The 24,873-nt window shown below is 39.9% G+C and overlaps 1 protein-coding gene across 1 annotated transcript in view; it reads left to right on the top strand.

The window, feature by feature from the left end:
• Nucleotides 1–370: 370 nt before the first annotated feature.
• HCRTR2 (hypocretin receptor 2) overlaps nucleotides 371–24,873 on the top strand; it is a gene marked incomplete at both ends in the record, with an annotated part of 94,250 nt that continues 69,747 nt past the window's right edge. The window contains one exon of the mRNA XM_079781476.1: nucleotides 371–593. Within this exon, the coding sequence (XP_079637602.1) occupies nucleotides 371–593 (223 nt within the window). The remainder of the gene's footprint in view (nucleotides 594–24,873) is intronic.

Raw genomic sequence — 24,873 nt, 5'->3', positions numbered from 1 at the left:
TCCATCAGCGCGGGAGGAGGCTGTGGGCTGCGGGCTCAGTGCTGGAATGAGGAGTAATTGAGCCGAGCGGAGCCGAGGTAGCGTCTCCTCCCGGTGTCCCTGCTGCAGCTCCGGGCGCCGGGTCCCTAAGTCCTCAGCCACCTCGCTCCCCGGCGCAGGAGCGCCCTGCAAAGACAGCCCCCGGGCGGGCGCCGCAGAAGTTGCGGGGCACAGGACTCCGGAGGCATTGGCTCCTTAACTTTTCACGTCATTTTCTGCTCGGAGCCCCTTCTCGCCTCTCCGCGCAGCCCTTCCCACCGCGAATCCCATTGCTCATGGGGCAGGGGAAGAGCCGCTTGCAGCACTGAGCCGAACCGGACTGGAGCCCGTGATGTCCGGCACCAAATTGGAGGACTCACCCCCTTGTTGCAACTGGTCATCCGCTTCGGAGCTTAATGAAACTCAAGAGCCCTTTTTAAGCCCCACCGATTATGACGACGAGGAATTCCTGCGGTACCTGTGGAGGGAATACCTACACCCGAAAGAATATGAGTGGGTCCTGATCGCGGGGTACATCATCGTGTTCGTGGTGGCTCTCATCGGGAACATCCTGGGTGAGTCCTGTCCCCGGCAGCCCTCCAGAGGGCTGTCACGTACGTACCCTTCGCCCCAGGCTGCAAAAGCTCTGAGACCCCTCCCTCCCCCTGGGATGCAAACAAAGAGGTCCCTGCTCTCCGGGTGGGGTTTTTATTAAAATAATAATAATAAAAAAGTTTTCTGATTTTAGGAACCGGGACCGAGCCTTGGAATGGTGATTCCTTTTTTTTTTTGTTTTGGTTTGGGGTTTTTTTTCTGCAGAGAGAAGCGGGGAACCGCGCTTCTCTTAGGAGCACCTGGGTTACAAGTGCCAGGAGAGGGGCAGCGAGGGCTATCGCCAGGTGGATTTCAAGTGAGGGGAAACGATCCATCCTTTTGTGCAGCGTGGCTGGCGGCTTCAGGGGCTTTGGGGAGAAGTAAAGCTGGCAGAATGAAAAGCCTGCTTCGGCTTTGGAAGTCACGGAGGATTTGTGGGCGAGGTGGAGTGCCCTTTGGCGAGGAGGTTTAGGCTCTGTCTGGAGGTGGGCATGAAAGGGCAGGGAGTGGAGACCTAGGCGAAGCAGCGAGGTGCACTCACGCACCGAGGCTTAATTATAGAGGAACCGTGCTGGGAGCAATGGAGAAGGAGGGGCGTCTGAGAAAAGTGCCAAAGAGATCCCGATCATCCATCCATTCATTCATCATTCATTCATTCATACACCCAACCAATATTTCCCCCCCAGAACATGCTGTTGCCACGCTTCAGAAATATTTGTAACTGATTGTTGTTTTTTTTTTTTGTGTGTGTGTGTGTGGGGGGGGGGTGTTCCCCGCCCCGCCCCCCCCCCCAAACAAGACCAATTTTAATGCTAGGCTTATCTCTATTTGTCCCTGTCTAGATTTGCATGCAAAACCAGCCCATTCCCCACCTCTGCACAATTTCTGAGGGTTGGGGAGTGGGTGTAATGGTGATATGATGGCTGTGGTGATGGAGTTTATTAGAGCAGCTGGGGAATCCACTTTAAAAGAGCTTTAGGAGGGCCTTGAGGACTTAACATGAATTGTGAATGGACCGGGCATGTGCCTTGATGAATGGAGAGTGGGAGGCAGTTCACATGCAGAGGGCAGTGTGGAGGGAATCTCTGTTGAAAAGAACAGGAGGAGAGGGGGGAGGCTAGGAGAAGGTGCTCTCTCGGTTATGGTTATGAAAAGGGAAGAAGAGGAGCGATGTGAAATAGTCTGGGAGGCTTTGAAGTCCAAAGCAAATAATCTGTAGCTTCAATGGAGGATGATAAGGAACTTATCAGGCTTTCAGCATTCATCTCATTTTTACCTTCTCTCTCCAGGTGTGCCAGTCTGGGCAGGAGGCACTCAAAGTAGTCTCTTATCCGTTTAGCAGGTAGTGAGAGTAGTTGGCAGTATATGACGGAGAGGTGTTCTGGAGAAAGTTGGTAGACTTAGTATTTGACAAGAGAAATAAGACTCCTCTGAGAACTTTAGTTTGCTCTTCCTGTATTATTTTAGACTTTTTTTTCTTTTGTTGGTTTTTTCAAATATAAACATAAGGGAATATTTTGGGGATGCCAACAAGGTGGAGGAAGGTGCAAATACACATGATTAGGGCCCTTTGTTATAAGGACACATCTGTTAATAACAATGCCTTTCTTGTTTTCCTTCTTCTTGTCATCCATCCTTAGTGTTACAACTATTCAGACACATGGCCACCACTATGGGAACAGTGCACTGCATTATGCCAACACTTAATAATAAGTGAATAATCCCAATTGAAAATCTGTTGAGAACCTAATGTGTGCCAGATCCCTTCATATACACTCTCTCATTTAAACCTCAAAGTAGCCTACATTTGACAGAAGAAGCAAGACTTAGAGAAATGAAATTACTCATTAAGGGACATGCTTCAGATTCAATTCCATTTTTTTCTGACCTCATATCCAGAATTCTTCATGAATTTTCTACTCTAGAGCTAGAAAGCATATAGAGAATGAATTCCTTACACCTGATTGTCTGCAAGTCTATTAAATATACTTCCTGTTCTCTTCTGCACCTATGTCCAATGCTAGTAAATTACCACAAGGGGTTAATGGCTCTATTATTCTCTCCAACAAAAAAACTTTCCTTAGGGAAATGTTATTGCATTGCAGTAAAATTTTGATATGTCTTGAAGGGATAGCTACAAATCATATTTCCCTTCTCTAATTTTATTTCAGGCTTAATCTCCGTGATAAAATTTGCTCCTCTTTGCTGTTATTTCATTCTGGCTTTGCACAGACCTGTGATGCATACTCTTTATATCCTAATTGAATAGTTTAGGGGCACATGCTTGCTAATCTGGGGAATGTTTTAATCTCAAGAAGTAAGACAACTTGTTTCATTACCTAAGGAAGAGAGTACTGTCCATAGCTCCAAGTGCTGAAATGGCCATTGCCATTTAGCTTACAAAGAAAGCTTTAATCAAAGCCCTCTGCTTTTAAGATACTGACAGCTATTTTGTTCAGCACTGAATGATACTGAAATCCTCTCTGGCTGAACTGAAATTCATTCTTTACTGACATATTCTGAAAGTTGATGAGGTTACGTTTGACATTTAAACAAATGAGCAGTGTCATTACTCACAGACAACTTCCTGCTCTTTGATGTCACTGTCAAATTTGCAAAACAGATTAGATTGAGAACTGCTTTTTTGCCCCTCTGGTATCAGTAATTTTATTCAGAGATTGGCAGGACAAAAAAAATCATATTATTCTTCAAGATAAAGAGGCAACCTTAGGTTTGAAGGTGAAATACCACAATGTAAGTAGCAGATGTAATCACTGACCCTTTAAGTCCATTCACCATTTGCACTTGCATGTAACTGACTACTTGGAAAATATCAACCTTGTTGAACTTACAAATATAATGTACCAGTTAGAAGGCATTTCTACCACAATGCCCTTTTGTGAAGTGATGTACCAGGATGATAAAGTCTTGATCATCCCCACCTTATTTTCTTTAGTCCACAGTTCCTCTCTCATTACATGCCCTCTCCACTATCAGGTGATACTTCCCAGAGATGGAAAGCAGTTTCCTGGGGGAAAAAGTGACAAAGTCATAAAAATAAGTCAAATATTACTCTACATGGAGTTTCATAAGTATAATCATTCTCATATAAGGCACACACATTTCATTATGTAATTTAAGTCCTAGGGGTGAAGGTGGGACAGTGTTCTTTTTGAAAGCAGTGTTTGCCAGCATTAAATTATTCCCCACAAAACCTATTCCTGTGTATATCTTATACTATAGCCAATTATTTGACTAGTACATTTTGAGCAATATTATGTTTTTTTAATTATATATTTTGGGGGAGAGGGCTCTTGAGGACAACTCAAAGGAAACCCTTTAATGTAATTCCTACATGTTATTTTTGTAGTTGAAACTGAGAGATGGGTTCTAGTCAGTTTAAACATTCAACATTTGGAGGAAGTGAGCAATTCTCTGCCTTTCTTCTGCATTTAAAGATACCTTATTTTTTTTACCTGGAATGCTTCTATTTTCCTGTTGGTGTTGCCATATGAAAAATAGGGAGAACATTCAACAAATGACATGAGTCCAGTTGTGCTTCTTGCTTCTTGTGTGACCATTAACAAGTTATTAAGCTCTCCAAGTCTGGTTTTTCCCATTGAAAATTAAGGGTGGTAATGCCTGCCTTATAGAAATCTGATGAGGATGTAATATATAGATATAGAATATATATACTTATATATATTCACCAACACATAGTAAACACTAAATGCCAATTGCACTCCCTTCATTGTTGAAGTATCTCCCCAGTGTGGTTTGCAGCTGTCTTCTGCCTCCATGGCCAGTCTGTAGTTCGGTAGCTCTTTATGGCCTCTGCTCTAGCCTTCTTCTGAATTGAGTATTTAACTGAAAGGTATTAGTAAAATGGATCTGCCCTTTTTCTCAATTGAGGATTTTGCTATCAGCTATTCATAAAATGGAGTTGGCACATGTTACTCTTCTTTTCCATCCCAGCTCCACCCACCCATCCCCTAACAGGTGCTTAGTGCCTTTATACTGAGTGATTTGCATTGCCTTCCCACATCTCTGTGCAAGTCATTCCAATCATGATAATTTTTTCTCTCTCTTTCATGGTTTCAATTTGCCTGCACTGGGTCCATTCACAGAATTTTTAAATTGATAGTTGGTTGGTCTATCACTGTTAATGTTTTAAATAGAACCCATGTACACACAGACACAAAAAAATGGCAATCATATGTTGATTTAACTGAGTTAAAGCACACTGCTCATTAAGAGTTTACCCAGCAGCAGTTAAGCTAAGTTGGGTTGGTGGGATGGGAAGAATATCTGTAATAGGCTTGCTTTCTACAAAGCCAATCTTATGTCCCAGATGTGGAAATGGCAGAATTACAAGTTCTCACTATTCCTAAAACTAAGAGACACTTCTTTGATGCTTCTTCTGATACCTACTTCAGCTCTCTGGGTGTGTGTAAACCCAGCCTCTCCTACACAGGAAGCAGAAAGAGGTTGGAGATAATACCTTACTCATATCCTCCAGGACTCCATAGAAGTCATGAATAGTGACTGTAAAAGGTAACATTAATATCGTCATTAAGCTTTGAACGTGTATGTTTTTAGTTACAGAATGCAAAACAGACTTATTTGAATAGGAGTTAAAGTGTGCCTCCACCTTTTTATTAAAATTATAACTAGTTAGTTTAACTGGGTAAAATAAATCATGTTTTTTACTTGAACAAAATCTCAGTGATGATTTTTTTAAATGTCCATTTCATAGATAACAGCAACATTTATCATGAACAGGCACTAATGGAATAACAATTGGTACTGATAATTTGCATGTAATGGATTCTTCCTACATTAAAAAAATATATGAGTAAAGTGAAATATCAATACCAATTTGCAAAAAAATGACCAATCTGACACTCGAATACAAATTTGTTTTATAAATGAGTATTCCAGTTTTAATTTTTTTTCTTGATATGTATTAGGGCATACATATGTATTTTATATATTTACTAGTGGCCTGGTGCATAAAATTCGTGCACGGGGGGAGGGGTGGAGGAGGTGTCCCTCAGCCTGGCCTGCACCCTCTCCAATCTGGGAACCCTTGGAGGATGTCCGACTGCCAGTTTAGGCCCAATACCTGGGATCGGGCCTAAACCAGCAGTGGGACATCCCTCTCGCAATCTGGGACTGCTGGCTCCTAACTGCTCACCTGCCTGCCAGCCTGATCAACCCCAACTGCCCCCCGCTTCTGGCCTGATCACCCCTAACTGCCCGCCCCTGCCAGCCTGCTTGCCCACAATTGCCCCTCTCCCCGCAGGCCTGCTCGCCCCCAACTGCCTCCCCACCGACCTGTTCGTCCCCAACTGCACCCACCCTGCCGGCCAGCTCGCCCCCAACTACCCTCCTGCCGGCCTGCTCGTCCCCAACTGCCCTCCCCTGCTGGTCTGATCAACTCTAACTGCCTGTGCCTTGGCCCTACCACCGTGGCTTTGTCCGGAAGGACATCCAGAAGGTCTCCTGGTCTAATTAGCATATTACCCTTTTATTAGTATAGATGTGATTTTAATTATTTCATATTTTAGAATATATTTTCAAATCCTCATGTACTGCAGCAATTTTAGCATTCCAAAGTCCTTGAATTCTCACTGAGCTCCTCAGATTTCAGGAATAGGCACTGCTGTTATTATTTCACTGATGAAAGAAGATGTTTCCATCTTTCTTCCTATAGCATCCTGACATATCCCACAGCCTTAGTGCTGTTGGCTCCATTAAGTAATGGCTCACTAGTAAGGTTCAGTCAGTGTCATGTGATGGACGAAGCTGGGGGTATTCATTTCTAGTTCCTTTCCTCACTGCAAAGAGAAAGGAAGAATATTTACCGTGTACTATATGCCAGGCTCCACAATGAATGTATTTCATTGATGCCTCATAACAAGCTTTTACTGAGGAATTTAATAGCTTTGTTTCATAAATGAGATAAATGAAATTCAAAAAGCTATTTTAATGTGTTCCAAAGTTTAGTCCTACAGTAAGTAGCAGCATTAGGTTGCAAATAAAAATCTATAGGGTTCCATGGCTCACTTGTGTTCCATTACTTCATCCTGTCTCTCTCCTTTGCTTCTAATTCTGATTAAGAAACACAAAAGAAAGGAAAGTAGAAATGATACTTAGGTGTGCCCTCTAGACAATTTACAGAGTTGTTCTGGCATGTTGCCATGGCATTTCTCTGACAGACTATAGCTGTGAGCTCATCTGATAAGCTAATCAAGGTCAGGCTACAGTTACTTCACAAGAGAAAAATTCAAGGTTTTATAGGCACTGCCAAAAATACTTTTGCCTGGTCAGGGGGTGATTCATTGGATACAGGTTAGGTAATTGTGGCCAAGTATTATTTTGTTTTTGAAGGTGCTGGGTTTAGGAATAAGTTAAGACTGAGGTTCTATCATTCAATATCTTACATGACCTAAAGCTGTTTTTCTTTTTAAGTTTTCAAACCTACACATGCATTTTATTTTTTCCATCCTATGTTATAATTAACTGGAGGCCCGGTGCATGAAAATTAATGCACTGGAGGGGGGATCCCTCAGCCCGGCCTGCCCCCTCTCACAGTCCGGGAGCCCTCAGGGGCGGGAGGCAACCCGGCGATCAGGGGAAGGCGACGCCCCATCACATCTCTGCTGCTGCACTGCCAGAAGCACAAGCCTCGGCCAGCCCTGGTTACCTGAGCCTCGGGTGGCCCTGGGCGGCTGGGAAGCTGCCATCTGAGGCTTGTCTGTACCTCGGGCATCAGCTGGGCAGCCGCCATCCGAGGTTTGTCTGTGCCTTGGGCCTGCCCTGGATGGCTGGGCAGCTGCCATCCGAGGCTTGTCTGCACCTCTGGCCGGCCCTGGGCAGCTGGGCAGCTGCCATCCGAGGCTTGTCTGCACCTCTGGCCGGCCCTGGGCAGCTGGGGGGCTGAGGGGACTGGGGGACTCCGGAGGCAGGCGCACAGAGTGGCCAAGCCTGCCTGGGAGTGGGCCCAGCCTTGCTGCATGCCTGCCACCCGGGCTGGGCTGAGGGGACTGGGCGCCACCATCTTGTGGCTGTGGGCGCCACCATCTCTGAGGGCATGGCAGTCAATTAGCATATTTTCTCCTTATTGACTGTGGGTGCCACCATATTTGAGGGCAAGGTAGTCAATTAGCATATTTCCTCCTTATTGGCTGTGGGTGCCACCATCTTTGAGGGTGGGACAGTCAATTAGCATATTCCATCCTTATTGGCTGTGGGCATCGCCATCTTTGCAATGGCGTGTGGGTCAATTAGCATATTCCCTCTTTATTAGATAGGATGTTAACTTTTAAAAATTATAAATTTATTTTGATTTAACTGAATAGGTCAATCTTTTATTTTTTAATATATTTTATTGATTTTTTTACAGAGAGGAAGGGAGAGGGATAGAGAGTTAGAAACATCGATGAGAGAGAAACATTGATCAGCTGCCTCCTGCACACCCCCCACTGGGGATGTGCCCGAAACCAAGGTACATGGCCTTGACCAGAATCAAACCTGGGACCCTTCAGTCCGCAGGCTGATGCTCTATCCACTGAGCCAAACCAGTTTTGGCTAGGTCAATCTTTATATCACACAATATTGTTCCTAGAGCATAATGGTGTTAGATATGTCCAGAGGCATAACCCATCACACCAGATATGAAATGACCATTAGACATTAACAATAGAACATTTTGAGATGAAATACATGACATATATGGACAGTATTTGAATAGATGATTCATAGGACTGAATTTGTTAATTTTACCTTTGTTCTCAAAGAGAGATGATCTCTTAACCAAGTAAATGGATTTCATACATATTTAAAATAGTGTTAACTTTATTGCCAGTAGAACTGTTTTCTAATAAACAACAACAAAAAACTGTTCAGAATAAATATGTTTTATTCTTTAAAATATTTTGGGATTATTAACATTAAGTATTTACCAGTAATTCGCTTTCAATATTAAACACATATAAACAATGTTTGATATTTATATAGTACTAGAGGCCTGGTGCACAAAATTCATGCATGGGGGTTGGGGGGTGTCCCTCAGCCCAGCCTGCACCCTCTCCAATCTGGGACCCCTTGAGGGATGTCCGACTGCCTGTTTAGGTCCGATCAACGGGCAGTCGGACATCCCTCTCACAATCCAGGACTGCTGGCTCCCAACTGCTCACCTGCCTGGCTTCCTGATTGCCCCTAACCACTTCTGCCCGCCAGCCTGATCACCCCCTAACCACTCCCATGCCAGCCTGATTGATGTTTAACTGCTCCCCTGCCAGCCTGTTTGCCAACTTCCCTCTTCTGCCAGCCTGTCACCCCTAACTGCCCTCTCCTGCAGGGTTGATTGCCCCCAAGTGCCCTCCCTTGCAGGCTTGGTCCCTCTCAACTGCCCTCCCTTGCAGGCCTAGTCCCTCCCAACTGCCTTCCCCTACTGGCCATCTTGTGGTGGCCATCCTGTGTCCACATGGGGGCAGGATCTTTGACCACATGGGGGCAGCCATCTTGTGTGTTGGAGTGATGGTCAATCTGCATATTACTCTTTTATTAGATAGGATAGAGGCCTGGTGCATGGGTGGGGGCCAGCTGGTTTACCCTGAAGGGTGTCCCAGATGAGGGTGGGGGTTCCCTTGGGCGTGGGATGGCCTGGGCGAGGGCCCTGTGGTGGTTTGCAGGCCAGCCATACCCCCCGGCGACCCAAACAGAGGCCCTGGTATCTGTGGTTTATTTATCTTCTACAATGGAAACTTTGTAGCCTAGAGCGGAGCCAAGCCTTCTGCTTGCTCCGTTGCAGCAGCCATTTCTGTTGGGGTTTATGTATCTTCTATAATTGAAACTTTGTACCCTTAAATGGAGGCCTGGGCCGGCTAGGGTGTGCTGAAAGCTTGGCTTCCTCCATTGCCGGGGGCAACCCTAGCCTCCCGCTCTTTCCAGCTATGTGGCTGCCACCATTTCTGTTTGGATTTGTTTACCTTCTTATAATTGAAACTTTGTAGCCTTGAGTGGAGGCCTAGGCCAGCAAGGGTAGGTGGAAAGCTTGGCTTCCTCCATTGCCTGGGAAACCCAAGCCTCCCTCCTGCTCTCTGTGGCTACAGCCATCTTGGTTGGGGTTAATTTGCATACTCACTCTGATTGTCTGGTGGGCGTGACTGGTGGGCGTGGCTTGTGGGTGTAGTGGAGTGATGGTTAATTTGCATATTACTCTTTTATTAGATAGGATTTCACTCTTCAGAAGGTATTGTTACTTATCTCATTTATTCTTCACAACAATCGTATTGAGTAGGTCTTATTTAGTTGGGGGAAGAAATCAAGTACTTGAAGTGATTTGAAATCACCTTAAAAGAAAAGTTTGAGTACATGGAAATATCAAGGGGTTTTGTGTCACCATGGGAAAGTTTGCCATTTTCCTGTATTAGAAGATAACAGGATGAGGGATGCTAACTACCTTTGCCTGGCCTTCAGCTATGATGTCTTTGATACCTGATTTTGGCAACATTCTGTGTTCAGATGTTTATTAACCAAATAGAAAATAAAATAGAGTTCCAATGTTTAAATATATAATAAGAAGTCACTCTTGTAAGTCCTAGAATACTTGGAGTCCTTTTAATCATCACAGCCTCTTTCTGTAAAGGAATCTTTATGAGAGCTTTATTGGTCTGAATAGCTGGGCAATGCCATACTAGACCCTGAATTCTCATTGGCTTAAGCATCACAAAAGTTTATGTCTTACTTATTTAATACCAAATGTGGGTTGGAGCGTCTGTTCCATCCAATAACTGGTGGTCCAGGTGCCCTCGTGTTTTATATACCACCTTAACAGGTGGCTTCCTTGGTAACCAGCCTCCAAGGTAGCTCCTGACATTCCTTCATTTTCTGGTCTCCTCATCCTTGTGTAGTCCTTTTCCACATTGTTCCAGGATTGCTCTGGGTGACCGACAACATACAGCACAAGTGATAGTATGTATCTTTCAAGATTAGAGCTTTTATAAGAGATCACAGCTTCTGCTTTGAGTTCCCACTCTCTCTCTTGCTCTTGGAAGTAAGATGCCTCATTGAGAGTTACCTATATAATAAGAAATTAAAATATCCATCCAATATCCATAGAGGAAATATGGCCTCTAACAACCACACGTATGATCTTGAAAGCAAATTCTTCAGCCAGATTGAGTCTTGAAATGACTGTGATTGAACCTTGACTGAAACTTAACAGGCTCTGAGACAGAACAGTCTGGCTAAGTTTTGCGCAGGTTCCTGACCCTTTAGAAGGGTAAGATAATACATGTTATTTTATTATTACTAGAGGCCCAGTTCACAAAATTTGTGCACGGGTAAGGTCCCTAGGCCTAGTCAGCGATCAGGGCTGATTAGGGCCTTCCAGCTGCTGGCCAGGGACTTCCTTCATTCCATGCTGCCCTCTGGTGGTCAGCACACGTCATAGAGAGCAGTCGAACTCCCAGTTGGTCAAACTCCTGAGGGGACAATTTCCATATTAGCCTTTTATTACATAGGATTTTTAAATTTGGAGATAAGTTGTCATATAGTGTCTTAAGTTGTCATGGTAGGAGAAGTGTGAACTAGAAAAAAATATACTGGCTTCTAACTACTTTTGCCCAGAAGCTACACATGTCAATTTTACCCATGATCACTTGGCCAAAACCAATCACATTCTATAACCCTAATTGCAACAGCAGCTGAAAAGTGTAAAGGAACCTTATATCTGTCATGGAAACCATACAATAGTTAAAATAATTTTTAACTTGAATAGATTCAGAACAAGGAAATTTAGAGGAATTGTACTTAATGGCATACGGCTAAAATAAGCTGATAAATATATCTACTTCACATTTTGAATCTCTGCCAATAAAATTAACTTAAAATATTGGGAAACTTTGCTAAATTAATTACTATGCTAAAAATCTAGGGTACAAAGATATTAGAAGCCAAGGAACCTACACTCCAGTTGGTGAGAGAAACATATCAATAGATTATTTCAATATAATGTGGCAAGTGTTCGGACAAATGGTTATAGGATATAGTGAAAGCCTATAAAAAGGGCATTTCATTCCAATTGGGGGATTAGAGAAAGACCCAGGAGTAGATGACACCTACACTGAGTTCTAATGCATAAATACAAGTTATACAGGTGAAGAAAATTGGGTAAGGATGTTCTAAGCAGAGGAAACAACATGAGCAAAATCAAAGATGCGTGAAATAGCATGGGCTATGAAGAGAGTGTTAAGCAGTTGGGTAACTCAAGTGTAACTGCAGATGAGGAGAGTCTAGAGGTAAGGCTGGAGCATTAGATAAGGGTTGGGTTTTGAAAGGCCTTGTGTACAAGACTGAGGATCTTGGCTGGCTTTGACACTGTAATTTAAAGGGAGCCTTAAAAGTTTGTAAGGAGAGTGCTGCCATTGGTTTGCATTTTTTCATGAGAGCATTCTGGGCTTAATGTAAAGAATAAACCCAAAAGGAGGAAGACTTGTGAAGGTTTTACACTGGAGTTTGAGTCCTGTTTGGGCTCATTAAATCAAGTCTACTTCAATGAAAAAAATTGATAATAAAAGACAATCAAAATTATCTAAGTAATTATTTCTATGAGGTTTTCTACATGCTGTACTAGTATGAGGAAGGAAAGGAGAAAAGAAGAAAGGGAGAAAATAGAGAACAAAATAAAGGAAGGGAAAAGGAAGAAGACTAAAATATAGGAAAAATTGTTGCTAGTTTTGCTTTGCTGAATATTTAAATTTGAGAAATTTCTGTTTACATAATTTTTCATATTATTTTCCTGAAAGATGTATGTATGAATATTACATGTCATGGCTTTATTAATATTTTCCAATATTCTATACAGTTTTCACTAAAATCATTTTTATAGTAACTTATTGTGGGGATTTCAAAAAGTTACTGGACTCCTAGCCACCTTGGCCTTTAGACCTTTTTTTAGCCTCATACTGAGACCCAAAAGATGAAAAATTTGAGATCTAATAAACATTTTTTATATATTCGAATGAAATCCCCAATTTTTGCTCCAACTCAATTGCAATTTTCTAATGCTCACTTGAAAATTTATTCTAAATGGCATTTTTATCATTCAGATAATCAAAAGAGATATCACATTGACCCCAGGTCATTCCTAAGGGAATTACAGGAAACATTTCTCTACAAGTTGACATGGTAACACTTCAAAATTTCTAAAGCTATGGTTGGTTTAAAAAGTTTACACAATAGAGTATAGAGATGTTGTTTTATAAAGTTAACACCTGAAATTTATATAATGTTATTAACCAATGTTAAACCCAATAAATTTATTTTTAAAAATTAAAATAAAATATACAAAATTTTAAAACTGGAAACAAACAAATATATTTAAAAAACACTTTTATTTGCTATTTCTAGTTCACATTGGGAATACAGTGGTGGGATTAAATATTGTGATATCCTTTTTTTGTTTGCTTTGTTAATCCTCAACCAAGGATATGTTTTCCATTGATTTTTAGAGAGTGTAGAGGGAGGATGAGAGGGAGAGAGAGAGAAAAATAAAATAGAGAGAGAGAGAAACATCAACGTGAGAGACACACATTGATTGGTTACCTCCTCAGGAGCCCCAACCAGGGCCAGGGATTGAATCTGCAAACCTTGTGGTGTATAGTCCAATGCTCTAACCACTGAGCAGGCTGCAATGTTCTTTTCTAGATTTTTAGTAAGTTTTTTTTATTCCTACTGAGTGACTCTAAAATGAATTTACAAAGGACATGGTTTATAACCATGTGTGGCCTTGATTTTATCAGTACATTGCTAGAAATGGAGTAAAAAAGGCACTGTCTATAAGAATTCATTTCATTAGTTTAGAGTAAATTTGATGAGTCATCCACTTTTGTAGAGAACTACATTGCTTATAAATACCATTTAAAAGCCAATTCATCTTTTTTTCAAATGTGCAGATTGTGCTAACCTTTCTGGATAGAAGTACAAAGATATGGTTAAGTGCTTCTGAAACCATTTTGACACTGGGTGAAACTGAGTTAACTTTTCATTATGATAAAATATCTTAAAACTTAATCTCTTTAATGTGAATACTTCATGTAAAAGTTCTCCAATTTTAGAAAGCTTTAAGAAAATACATTAACAAATCTTGCCGAAGCCGGTTTGGCTCAGTGGATAGAGCGTCGGCCTGCGGACTGAAGGGTCCCGGGTTCGATTCTGGTCGAGGGCATGTACCTTAGTTGCGGGCGCATCCCCGGTGGGGGGTGTGCAGGAGGCAGCTGGTCGATGTTTCTCTCTCATCGATGTTTCTAGCTCTCTATCTCTCTCCCTTCCTCTCTGTAAAAAATCAATAAAATATATTAAAAAAAAAAGAAAATACATTAACAAATCTCACTAGTTAGTATAAGAAAGGACTTCATAATTATTGGGACAGTTACATGCTTGGTCTTGATATATATTTCAGACAACAGAAGCCTAGAATGACCTTCTTTTTTAAAGTCATCAGAGATGGTGATGGTGACTCATAGATTCCTGAAAGTCAGTAACCCTAGTTCATAGACTTATATGGTTTATTTTTCCTGGGCATAATGGACTTTGCAACTAATCAGTGAAAGGAAGCCAAACTATCTCAGTGGAAAAGAGAAATAATTTATTAACTTAAAAAATCATAAATAAAAACGCATGCACACATATACACAGAGACACATTTGGGGGGTTACATTATATAGCTAATAGCATTTTAACACACCTTAGTTTTTTTCATGCAGATGTAAGAAGCTGCCCTCTGAACTTTAAAAATGCCAAAACTGGCCTTGACTTTTCCAAAGTCAAAATATATTTTCAATTATTCTCTGAGTAAAAGAACTAGCTTTTAGGGAAGCAAAAAAGATTAATACAGTATGGATGAGTAAGTCCTCGAATTAGCATTCACACAAGAAGGAGCATCTCGATCTCTTGATCATTGTAGCAGAAGTTAATTCCCTTGGACAGACTCAATATATTCCTGCTCACAATCTCTAACCCCTCTGACCCTCTCATGGCTGGCCCCTTCTCAGGTCACATGTCACACCTTCAGACAAGGTCTCTATGAAGGCCCAGTCAGAATCATCACCCCCTCCCTTGTACTATGATACCATCCCATTTTATATTTGGCATTGAATGTATTACTATTTGCAATTATACTCTTGATTTACTTGTTCATTTTTCTGTGTGTCCCTTAAGTATCATGTAAGTCCCATGAGGAGAGATCCTTTATTTGTCTTTCTGGCAGGTGCATCCTCAGTGTCTAGAACATTGCTAGGCATGCAGCAATTGTTAGCTACCAAATAAATTAGACTTCCACCAGGAGAAATACTTTAGTGATGAGTACATTTTTTTTAAAAAAAGGCACTGCGGGCTTTAAATGTCTTTGATATAAACATTTAAAATAAAAACTCAGTAATTTGAATTGTGTTTGTGATCATTTTGGTCAATATCTTAAGGAACACACACATAAAATGAATATTATATAATGACTAAAGTAATGATTCCGGAGAACATTTGAAAATCTCTCGCCAGCACTGAAATCCCCTGGACATTAACACGAAACTGTTTGGCTCTTGTCATGAAAAACAAGTGGGATTTACCAATAGTGCAGATTTTTCTTTCCCCCCCTCCAGAAAGTTATACCAAGATCCTTCCAAATAACATGATATATTTCTGTAATAACTGAGGAGAATATGTAATGTACAAAATTCTTACTTAAGCCGTCTTTGCTCTTTGTTTCAAAGTAATTCTTATTTGTTGTTATTGTTTTTTGAAAGTCTAAGGAAACATTTCTGACCCAGATGCAGCAAGAGAGCTGAGACTGAAAGTTACCAGGAGCCCACACTTTCATCAATAAAAAGGGCCAAACATATCCTTATCCCAGGAGGTTTCAGGAATGCCCACAGAGCCTTGGCATTAGGAATCCTTTGTCATTCTGCCCATTGCCAGTGACATAACGATTCTGGTTACTTTGAGATGGAGCACAGAGCAATGTTGGGAATAGCTAAATAGTTCTAAACACTTTATTTAATGAGGAGTAAAAAAAAATAAACAATTTTTTACTAACTCTGGACCTGTTTCCTGAAATATTAGTCAATTTATAAAATTTTAAAAATCAAAGTGCTGTCTTGCCTGGAGAATGGAGGCATTGATAATTTTGCAAACACTTAACCAATTAAATCAATTTTTATCAATCTTTCTCATTATTGTAAATCAAATAAATTCCAGTAGAATTTACACATTAAGCTTTTTGGAGCTGTTCTATTGCTCTAATTACATAACTCTTTAACGTTTTAGTCAATCCTACAACAACCTATGTGATTTGGCTATTAGTCACTCTTTTTCCCAGGTAGTAAGTAATATTAAATATTCCCATTTAATATTATAGAGCTGCTATTGTGCTCTTGGAACAGTCTCCCATATTATCACTTTGCTTCCCCAAAGGATGAGAACACTAAATAAATACAGTGTTTTGTTCCCCATTTCCATTTCTCCTTGGATAGTGAAACTATTCTAGTGTGCGTAATAAAAATATAAAGTGGGTAGTTAAAAAACCCTCAAATATTCATGTGCATTTTTGTAAACTCAGCTGAAAGGGTCTGGAGTTTCAGGGACTAATCACCACTGGCCCCGGGGATCTGTGACTCATTGTAGGTACCTGGCCACAGAGAGGGGAAGAGGAGTGGCAGCAAAAGTCAAGCCTGGCCTAGATTTTCTCTCCTGGCAAACGGGAGTGCATAAGACTTCTCTGAGTGCCCAGTCACTATCAGCAACAATGGCTGCATCTACAGATTGTTGGTTTGAAGTCATGAAAATAGATCTTTATCATCCAAAAGGAGGTAAAAGCAACATAGAAAAGCAAAGGATTCAGTCCAACGGTAGCAGCAAAATGTGCACACACAAAAATAAAGCAACCTGAATCAACACACAGGTTTTCTAGGGCTTATCTAATTTGGAGCTACTTCCTTTTTTTATTTCATTCAGAAAATATTTATGGAACACCCACAACATGTAATCTGTTCTATTACATTCTGTGGAGGAAGCACAGAAGTGAATGAGACATGCTGCTTACCTACAAGGAATCTCTAAGCTTGTGGGAGAGACTAGCAGGTGAACAATAGACGACAGTAGGAGGGTTACTGAAGAGGCATTTATGCTAAGTGTTAGAACATGGAAACATAAAAATTGGATCTGACTTGGGGTAGGAAGTACTCTTTCGCTTAGTAGGTAGCATTTGAGGTATTGTTGGCATGTGAGTATAGTTTTGAAAAGTTCCAAAGGATGAAAAGAAATTATACTAATTTGATGAAGTCACCAGAGTAAATTTATGGTTGCTTGCAAATATAGAAATAATTATGCTGAAAATGTCATTCAGGGAATTCCAGTAAAACATAGGCTTTCATGAATGTTTCTGGGTAATTTCAAGTAACAGACTTCAAGTAATCTCCTCTGATGTTTGTATTGCTTTTCTGGCCTTCTTTATTGTGTGGGTATCTGCCACACAGATACCTGTTATGTTATATCATGGTAGATTCAATATAAAAAGTTTAAAATCCTGGAGTTATTTGAAAATAAGTTCTGATATATCAGAGTGCCCAAAGGAAGACAGTCTAGGGCAGTGGTCGGCAAACTGTGGCTTGCGAGCCACATGCGGCTCTTTGGCCCCTTGAGTGTGGCTCTTCCACAAAATACCCCGGCCTGGGCAAGTCTATTTTGAAGAAGTGGCATTAGAAGAAGTTTAAGTTTAAAAAGTTTGGCTCTCAAAAGAAATTTCAATCGTTGTACTGTTGATATTTGGCTCTGTTGACTAGTGAGTTTGCCGACCACTGGTCTAGGGCAATGGAAAGTTATGCGAGACCACTTATTGGGAAGCCAGTTCAGAGCCTGTTGAGACTTTTCAAGTGATTATAAGGGTAAAACCAAAGCAGTGGCGTTGGATAGGAAAAACAATGAAGCAAATATACAGGACACTCTGGGGATAGATATTGGCAACCCATCAAATGTAAGGATTTGATGGGAACAGAAAATAATCTTCTGAGTAATAGATATTTTTGCCAAAAGAAAGAATATTGATCATCTCATTTGTCTTTTTCTTAACATAGAAACAATAGAAAGAAAAGCAAGTGTTGTGAGGAGAGGGGTAATCATGAATTTGGCTAATGCAGGCTGAATTAGAATTACTAGAGGAATATATATGTGTAGCTGTTCAATAGGAAGTAGGACTGGCTTTGCCACATGCCACTCACAATTAGTTTGCTGCTCAGAGATTTTTTTTCTTTTTGGATAAGCAAGTAATCTACACAGTTTATATGAGAATTACTTAGGCAATGTCTTCTTGGGTAATTAAAAGCATTCAAGGAAGTATAAATTTGTTAATAGGTGAATCAAGTGGCAAGTTTTTTTTTGCAATATTAAAATTTATTGGCTCAAAAAATAGCTATTCTGTATCCTTAGCAGCTAAATGAAATAGGCAAAACTCCTTCCCTTAGGAAATTTATATTCTAGTAGTGTCATTTAAGATATATTTTGACAGTAAGGCCAATAGGATTTGCAAATGGATTGCATATGGGTGTGAGTAAAAGAGAGAAGTCAACATTATCATGACAAGTAAATGGATGTCGATGCAATTTATTGAGAAGTGGGATGCTGGGGAGGAGCAGGTTTGAAGTAGGGAAGGGGAGAAAATCGAAAGAACTATACATTTTGAGATAGTTCAGGGAGGTGTACGGTGAGCATCCTATATAATAAAAGGCCAGAGGCCATAAGCATCATGACCAGAATGACCAGAGACCAGACCACCATGGCCCCTCGCCAGGCTGGCCCCACCCCCAAGCAAGGGGTTAGGGGCAATCAGGCAGGCAGGTAGAATGGTTAGGGGTGATCAGGTAGGCAGACAGCCCCTCACTGGGCTGGCCCTGCCCCCAAGCAAGCGGTTCGGGGTGATCAGGCAGGCAGGCAGAGTGGTTAGGGGCAATCAGGTAGGCAGGCCAGCAGTTAGAGGCAATCAGGTAGGCAGATGGCCCCTTGCTGGGCTGGCCCTGCCCCCCAAACAAAGAAAGAGGGAGGCCCAGGCCAGTCAAGCCATTGCACCCCAGCCTGTCACCTGCCAAGGGAGGCCACCAGTGGCAGGGGAGGGGGGGCAGCGCTGCACAGATGGTAAACAGTGGCAGCGGTGGGGGTGGGGCTAGTTGCCTTGCCTGCAGCTGGGGAAAGGGAAGTCCTGATAGGCCCTGACCTAAGGCCAGGCCTAGGGACCCTACCCAAGGAGTCCCGGATTGTGAGAGGGTGCAGGCCGGGCTGAGGGACAAACCACCGCCCCCCGCAAGCGCATGAATTTTTGTGCACTGGGCCTCTAGTTTGAATATAAAATCAGGAGTTTAAGCATTAAGTCAGATGAAGTAAACCTGTGATTTATAATCAGTCATCTTTTATGTCCATGTCTTTTATATATCCCCCATAGAAATCAAAGACTATAGAAGGAACTGGGTAGTGAATACAAACATTTTTCCTACATGTTATTTTATTCTTGGCTTTCTCCTGTATAATATTATCACAGGTATGTTTCCTTAAATTGGTAAAAGGATCACCTTGAGCCATGTATGAAGAAATAAAAAATTAGGGTGCATAGTAAATATTTTGTTTCAGGGCCCATGCCAGACTTATTGAGTCAGGTTTATGGGGTGGTAACTCTAGAATCAACATTTTCTTTCTTTTTTTAAATATATTTTTATTGATTTCAGAGAGGAATGGAGAGGGAGAGGGAGAGAGAGATAGAAACATCAATGATGAGAGAGTATTATTGATTGGCTGCCTCCTACACTCCCCCTCCTGGGGATCGAGCCTGCATTCAGGGCATGTGCCCTTGACCAGAATTGAACCTGGGACCCTTCAGTCCACAGGCTGACATTCTATCCACTGATCCAAACCAGCTAGGGCTAGAATCGACATTTTCAAAAGAGCCCATGAGAATCCCTGCCATAGGAAAAGGTAAAGTAAGCATCCTGTTATATGAGGTCTCCTATATTTAGAGGTGAGCTTGAAAGCCAGGTAATTTTATATTTGACACAAATTAAAGAGTGCCTATAAAGAGTTATCAGAAGAGAGAAGATTAAAAGACTTGACTTAAAATGGGATTATACAGAAAATGCAGCAAGGCGGTGTTAAATGAGAAAAAAATGAAGCATTAAGAGTGTGGGAGTCACAAAAGTCCAGTGATAACTTTGAAGTAATCGTTACTTAACATTTTGAGCAGAGGTAGCAGTGGGCACATCGGCTCAATTTATCATTGTTGTAGTCAGTACACATTGTTTGTTACCCAACTTTACCAAAAAAGGACATTTCAGAAGTCTGGCATGATAAGCAGAATTCACTGCAAACAGAATTAGTAATGTAATGATTTAGAAAAATTCCAGAGAAAAATAAAATTAGTACTGCAAAGGTTTTTCTTTCTTTGTTTTGCATTTTTTAATTTATGAATTTCTATCTGAAGTCATTCTTTCAGATTTGAAATGAAATTTACTTCCTATTCCTGTGTCCCTGGAACCATTAAATAAAATCTACACATATATTTTTATGCCTAATAAATGTAGTTAATCAGTTATATCATGGAAGGAATCTGAGGTTTGCTATGAAAAGGTGTTTGACAACACAAAAGCACATGAAAGACTGGCTTTCATTTAGATCTAGTGATTCTGATTTATTAAATTTTAAATGTGAGGAGTTGTTAGTCACAGAATAGAAACTAGGATGATGTGAAATTCAAAGAACATCAACAACATTTTGGCCATAATATTGAAGATATGGAAATACTGGATGGATACAGGTGAAGACAAGGAATAAAAACTTTCCTCCAAGGGATTGTCCACACTAAGGTGTGAGAAATTCAGCTTTTCACTGAAATAGGCTTAATCCTCCAGATATAAACAAGGCGAAAACATAAGCCACTGGGAAGCTCCATCTAAATCCACTGCAGACAGATGGTTACCTAACCCTTTTCTTCAATATATTGAAGTTTGCAAATATTCTGCTTCCAAAAAAGTAGGTGTTACAAAAATATTGGGAAAATTTGTAAGACTTGAGATATATTTGGTTATAGTTGGTTAGAGGAGGGACATTTTTATTATGGACAATAACAGTTCAGATTTGGAATATGTAAGTCTAAATTTTTGCCTATACATTACATATATGTTGCATATAAACATAAAAACTTGGGTATACTCCTATGTATTTTAAGGAGTTATGGCATTAGTTATAGATAATTTAATTCTCCTTTATATTCAGTTGAAGCTATTCAAATTTAAAATTTTCATTTACATTTCAAGAAAAATATTTAGGATCTATCTTGGCTTTTATGAAGAAAGCCATTATCTTCAACTCTCCTGCAACTGGATCCCAGGTTATTATTATTTTTTACTTACTTAGAGTACTGATTAAATATTGATTGATAAAAGATATTAAACTTAATCTTTACTAAATTTAATTGTCTTCCTCATTGCAAGCAATCTCTAAGTATTATATGTTAATCTGAATGCCCTCAATATATCTTCTGAACAGGATACATGTTGCAGTTTTATGAGCATCTTTCTATTCAACATTCTAATTAAATGCATAAAGTTCTATTTTTAGCATTGTATGAGCATAAGAAAACATGATCTGTGCTCAGATTTAAAAAGTAAAGAAAATTTACTGAGGGTTTCTGAATAATGATACAAGGTCATAGGGACTGATTCATTCGGAAGGTCATGGACTGCCATTTTCTTGAGGGAAAATGTCAGCCTATGCTGCCTGAATCCTGATGTTCTCCAGAGATCTAATGTGGGTGGTCTGCTGCTGTTGAATAGGTATAAATTAAATATGATAAATGAAAAATATTCATTCATTCATTCATTCTTGAAACAATTATTAGGCATTTATTTATTGCCAGGCACTCTCCTTGACACCAGAAAGAACAAATATAAGAAAGATACCATTTTCTTCAAGGAGTTAGCAGTGTCCTGGAAAGGACAGAAATGCAACATATTAAAAATACAAAACAATGTTATATCTACTATTAAATAGATATGAATAGTGTAGTATAATTTTATACATTATCTAATGTATAAAATTAACTTAATGAATGAGAAGAAAACATTAACCCTGGAGTCCTGAGCATCAAGGAAATAAATGGCAGGAGGGACAAAAGATGAAGCAAAAAAAAATGCTACTGGGGCAGGGTACAAACAAGCCAAACATTTGCTCCCTCCAGCTTTTAGTATTCTCAGAAAGACACATACACAAAAAAAGTCTGTGTCCTTGAGAATTGTTTTCCCCTTTCTCTCCATGCAGAAAACCTTGGAGTTTATTCACCTCTCTGGCAAACCACAATTTATGGGGGAATTCCCACTGTCTTCATCCCAAACTCCAGTTTATCTGTGATACGTTTTGTTGTTGTTAATCCTCACCGGAGGATAATCTTTTAATCTTTTTTTCCATTGATTTTCAGAGTAGGTGGAAGGGAGGGGTAGAGACAGAGAGAGAGACATCTATGTGAGACACAAAGACTGGTTACCTCCTGCACGCGCCCAGACTGGGGCCAGGATTGAGCCTGCCACCGAGGTACATGCCCTTGTCCAGAATCAAACCCGGGATTCTTCAGTCCTTGGGCTGATGCTCTAACCACTGAGCAAAACGGCTAGGGCTACCTGTGAGACTTGATGAAAGTATCATTATCTCCAAATTTCTCATCAAATGTAATGGTTTGGTTGTTTTATTATTACTTTCTTTTAAGTGATTAAAAAAAATAAGTCATTTAGAGTTAGCTTCATTAATTTTATCAATGTAGGACTACAATACTACAGAGTTAGTTCCATGAATGAATGCTTATATCCTTCGCTTTCTGACTTGTGCATATCTTTTCTTCTGTTGCTGCCTGAAGACTGGTTCTCAACTTTTACCTCCTCAGCAATGGGACATAAATGGGTAAAAATCTTAAGTTGGTTGTCTGCCCCAATAACATTAGGCAGTTTTATTTATTTATTTTTCAAAACAGGTTTAAAAATAGTGACCTAAAAATGTTTTGTTTCCTTTGTCTAAATTCCCTTTATTTTCCGTGGTCATAGATAGTTGAGTTACAAGGACAGTGTCTCCTAATTTCTATTACTAACTTATCATTACTAGGAAAGGTAATAGAAAGTTACAAATCTTAGAATGTGGTTCCTATTGCTAGGGTAAAGGCTTAGGTTTTGCTTAGCTTTGGATGAATATACTATTATTGGAACCATTGGTTATTTGCAAGTTCATTTACTCAAAATTCTAATAGGAGAACATACAGGGATAGGCAAAAGTAAGCTTACAGTTGTGAGTACGTGAAACACAGAGTTTATTCTTGTGTTATTATAATCATAACCTGCATGTCTTTTTCCATAAGAACAACTGTAGACCTACTGTTGCCCAAGCCTGATTTATGTTAATTATCTATGTGACTTCCCTTTAAAAGAGAATAATGCTTTATTTTTTAACAACAATAGTAAATGAAGTAGAATTCATTTTAAACATGTTCTTCCTATTATAACCCATTCTCTTTTTAAAAATAACAAGTATGTCATCTGGAAACACTGATCACTTAGTGAAATTTAGCAAATAACAATATATAATTAAACATGGATGTTTATTTTCAAATTAGAAAATATATCTGGGATGCTAACCAATTGGCAAATTATGTGTTATTTCCACTTCACTAACAAGATAGGTCTTAAAATATTAATATTAGGGTCTAATTTTAAAATAAACCTGATGAACAAAGTCAGAAATAAACTTGAGATTCACTTTGGGAAATTCTGTTCTGGTCAGCATCATAATATTTAATTCAATAAATTTGGTATGTATGACCATTGAAACACCAAATCAATGAGATATTGACAATTCTTTATCTTTAAATCTGATGCTTTATCAATGAAAAAGCTATTGGCCTCTTGAATTTCTATGAAGAAATTGTGGCTTTTAATTAAAATATAATCATATGAGAAGAAAAGATTAGATTACAAACAAACGTGAAATGAGTCATAAAATATTTAAAATCTAATAATTCAGACAGAGACACATTGTTTCCTCTAGTCATGTTTTCCAGTAAATGTATCACCAAGAACACTGTGAAAATAATAATGATGAAGTCATTAACTTTTAGAATAAAGGGCAGGGATAGAAAAGAATAAATGAAGAAGGTACCCAGTAATAATATAGAACAAAAGCATAAATGAAGATAAAATACAAAATCAATAGGATAGTAACGTTTTTAAAAGACAAAAACATCACAATATAAAACACCTCGGGGGGGGGGGGGGAACATTACACACACACACACACACACACACACAAATACACACACACAGCCCCAGAAATATAAAACAAGAGGAAAAGCATGCCAAAATGACCTGAACACTGATTTAAAACTCTTTTGTTGTTGTTAATCCTCACCTGATGATATTTTTCCATTAATTTTTAGAGAGAGTGGAAGGGAGGGGAAGAGAGAGAAACATTTATGTGAGAGAGACACTGAAACCCAGGTATGTGTCCTTGACCGGAATCGAACCTGGACAGTCCATAAGCCAACGCTCTATCCACAGCCAAACTGGCTAGGGCCTGACTTAAAACTTCTAAAAGGCAAAATTTTATGAGGAAAATGTTGTATCAAGGTGCTCTGGGCACAGACTCAAGATTAAAAAAAGAGGAAATGGCTTAAATTAAAATCAGAGAGAACTATAATAGCTAAAACAGGCATAGAAAGAGTACAGAAAATAAAAAGGAACACATTTCTGTATATCCCCAAAATGCCTAAATATCAACAGCATAGGGATCTGTTATAGATACCAGGTGCTTTTTGTCTTCCCGACTACCACATCTCCCCTTCTTCACATATCAGCATTACCTCTTCCTTTAGGAAACTGCCCTTTTGCTATTCCATGTAAATGTGGTGGAGAGATGAAAGAAAATATCAATTACAGCATCACCCACTCCCCAACCACAGTGCTTGGCAAAGGGATGATAATCTGATCCAAATAGAAATAACTAGCTTGTTTATTTTTTGCTACTTGGGATGATTAGACCTAGAGATACCTAAGATCTTCCCCTTTGCCACAGAGAAGAAAATCATCTCTTGTAGGAGAATTAAACCAGCTTCCAGAAACATAGACCAAGAGATGGGGAGAACCCTCATGATATTATTGGAATCCCTAGATCTAGTTAGACCACCCC

The sequence above is a fragment of the Cnephaeus nilssonii genome, assembly GCF_951640355.1.
Source record: "Cnephaeus nilssonii genome assembly, chromosome: 9".
Taxonomy (NCBI): Eukaryota; Metazoa; Chordata; class Mammalia; order Chiroptera; family Vespertilionidae; genus Cnephaeus; species Cnephaeus nilssonii.
This window is presented reverse-complemented; position numbering and strand designations above follow the sequence as displayed.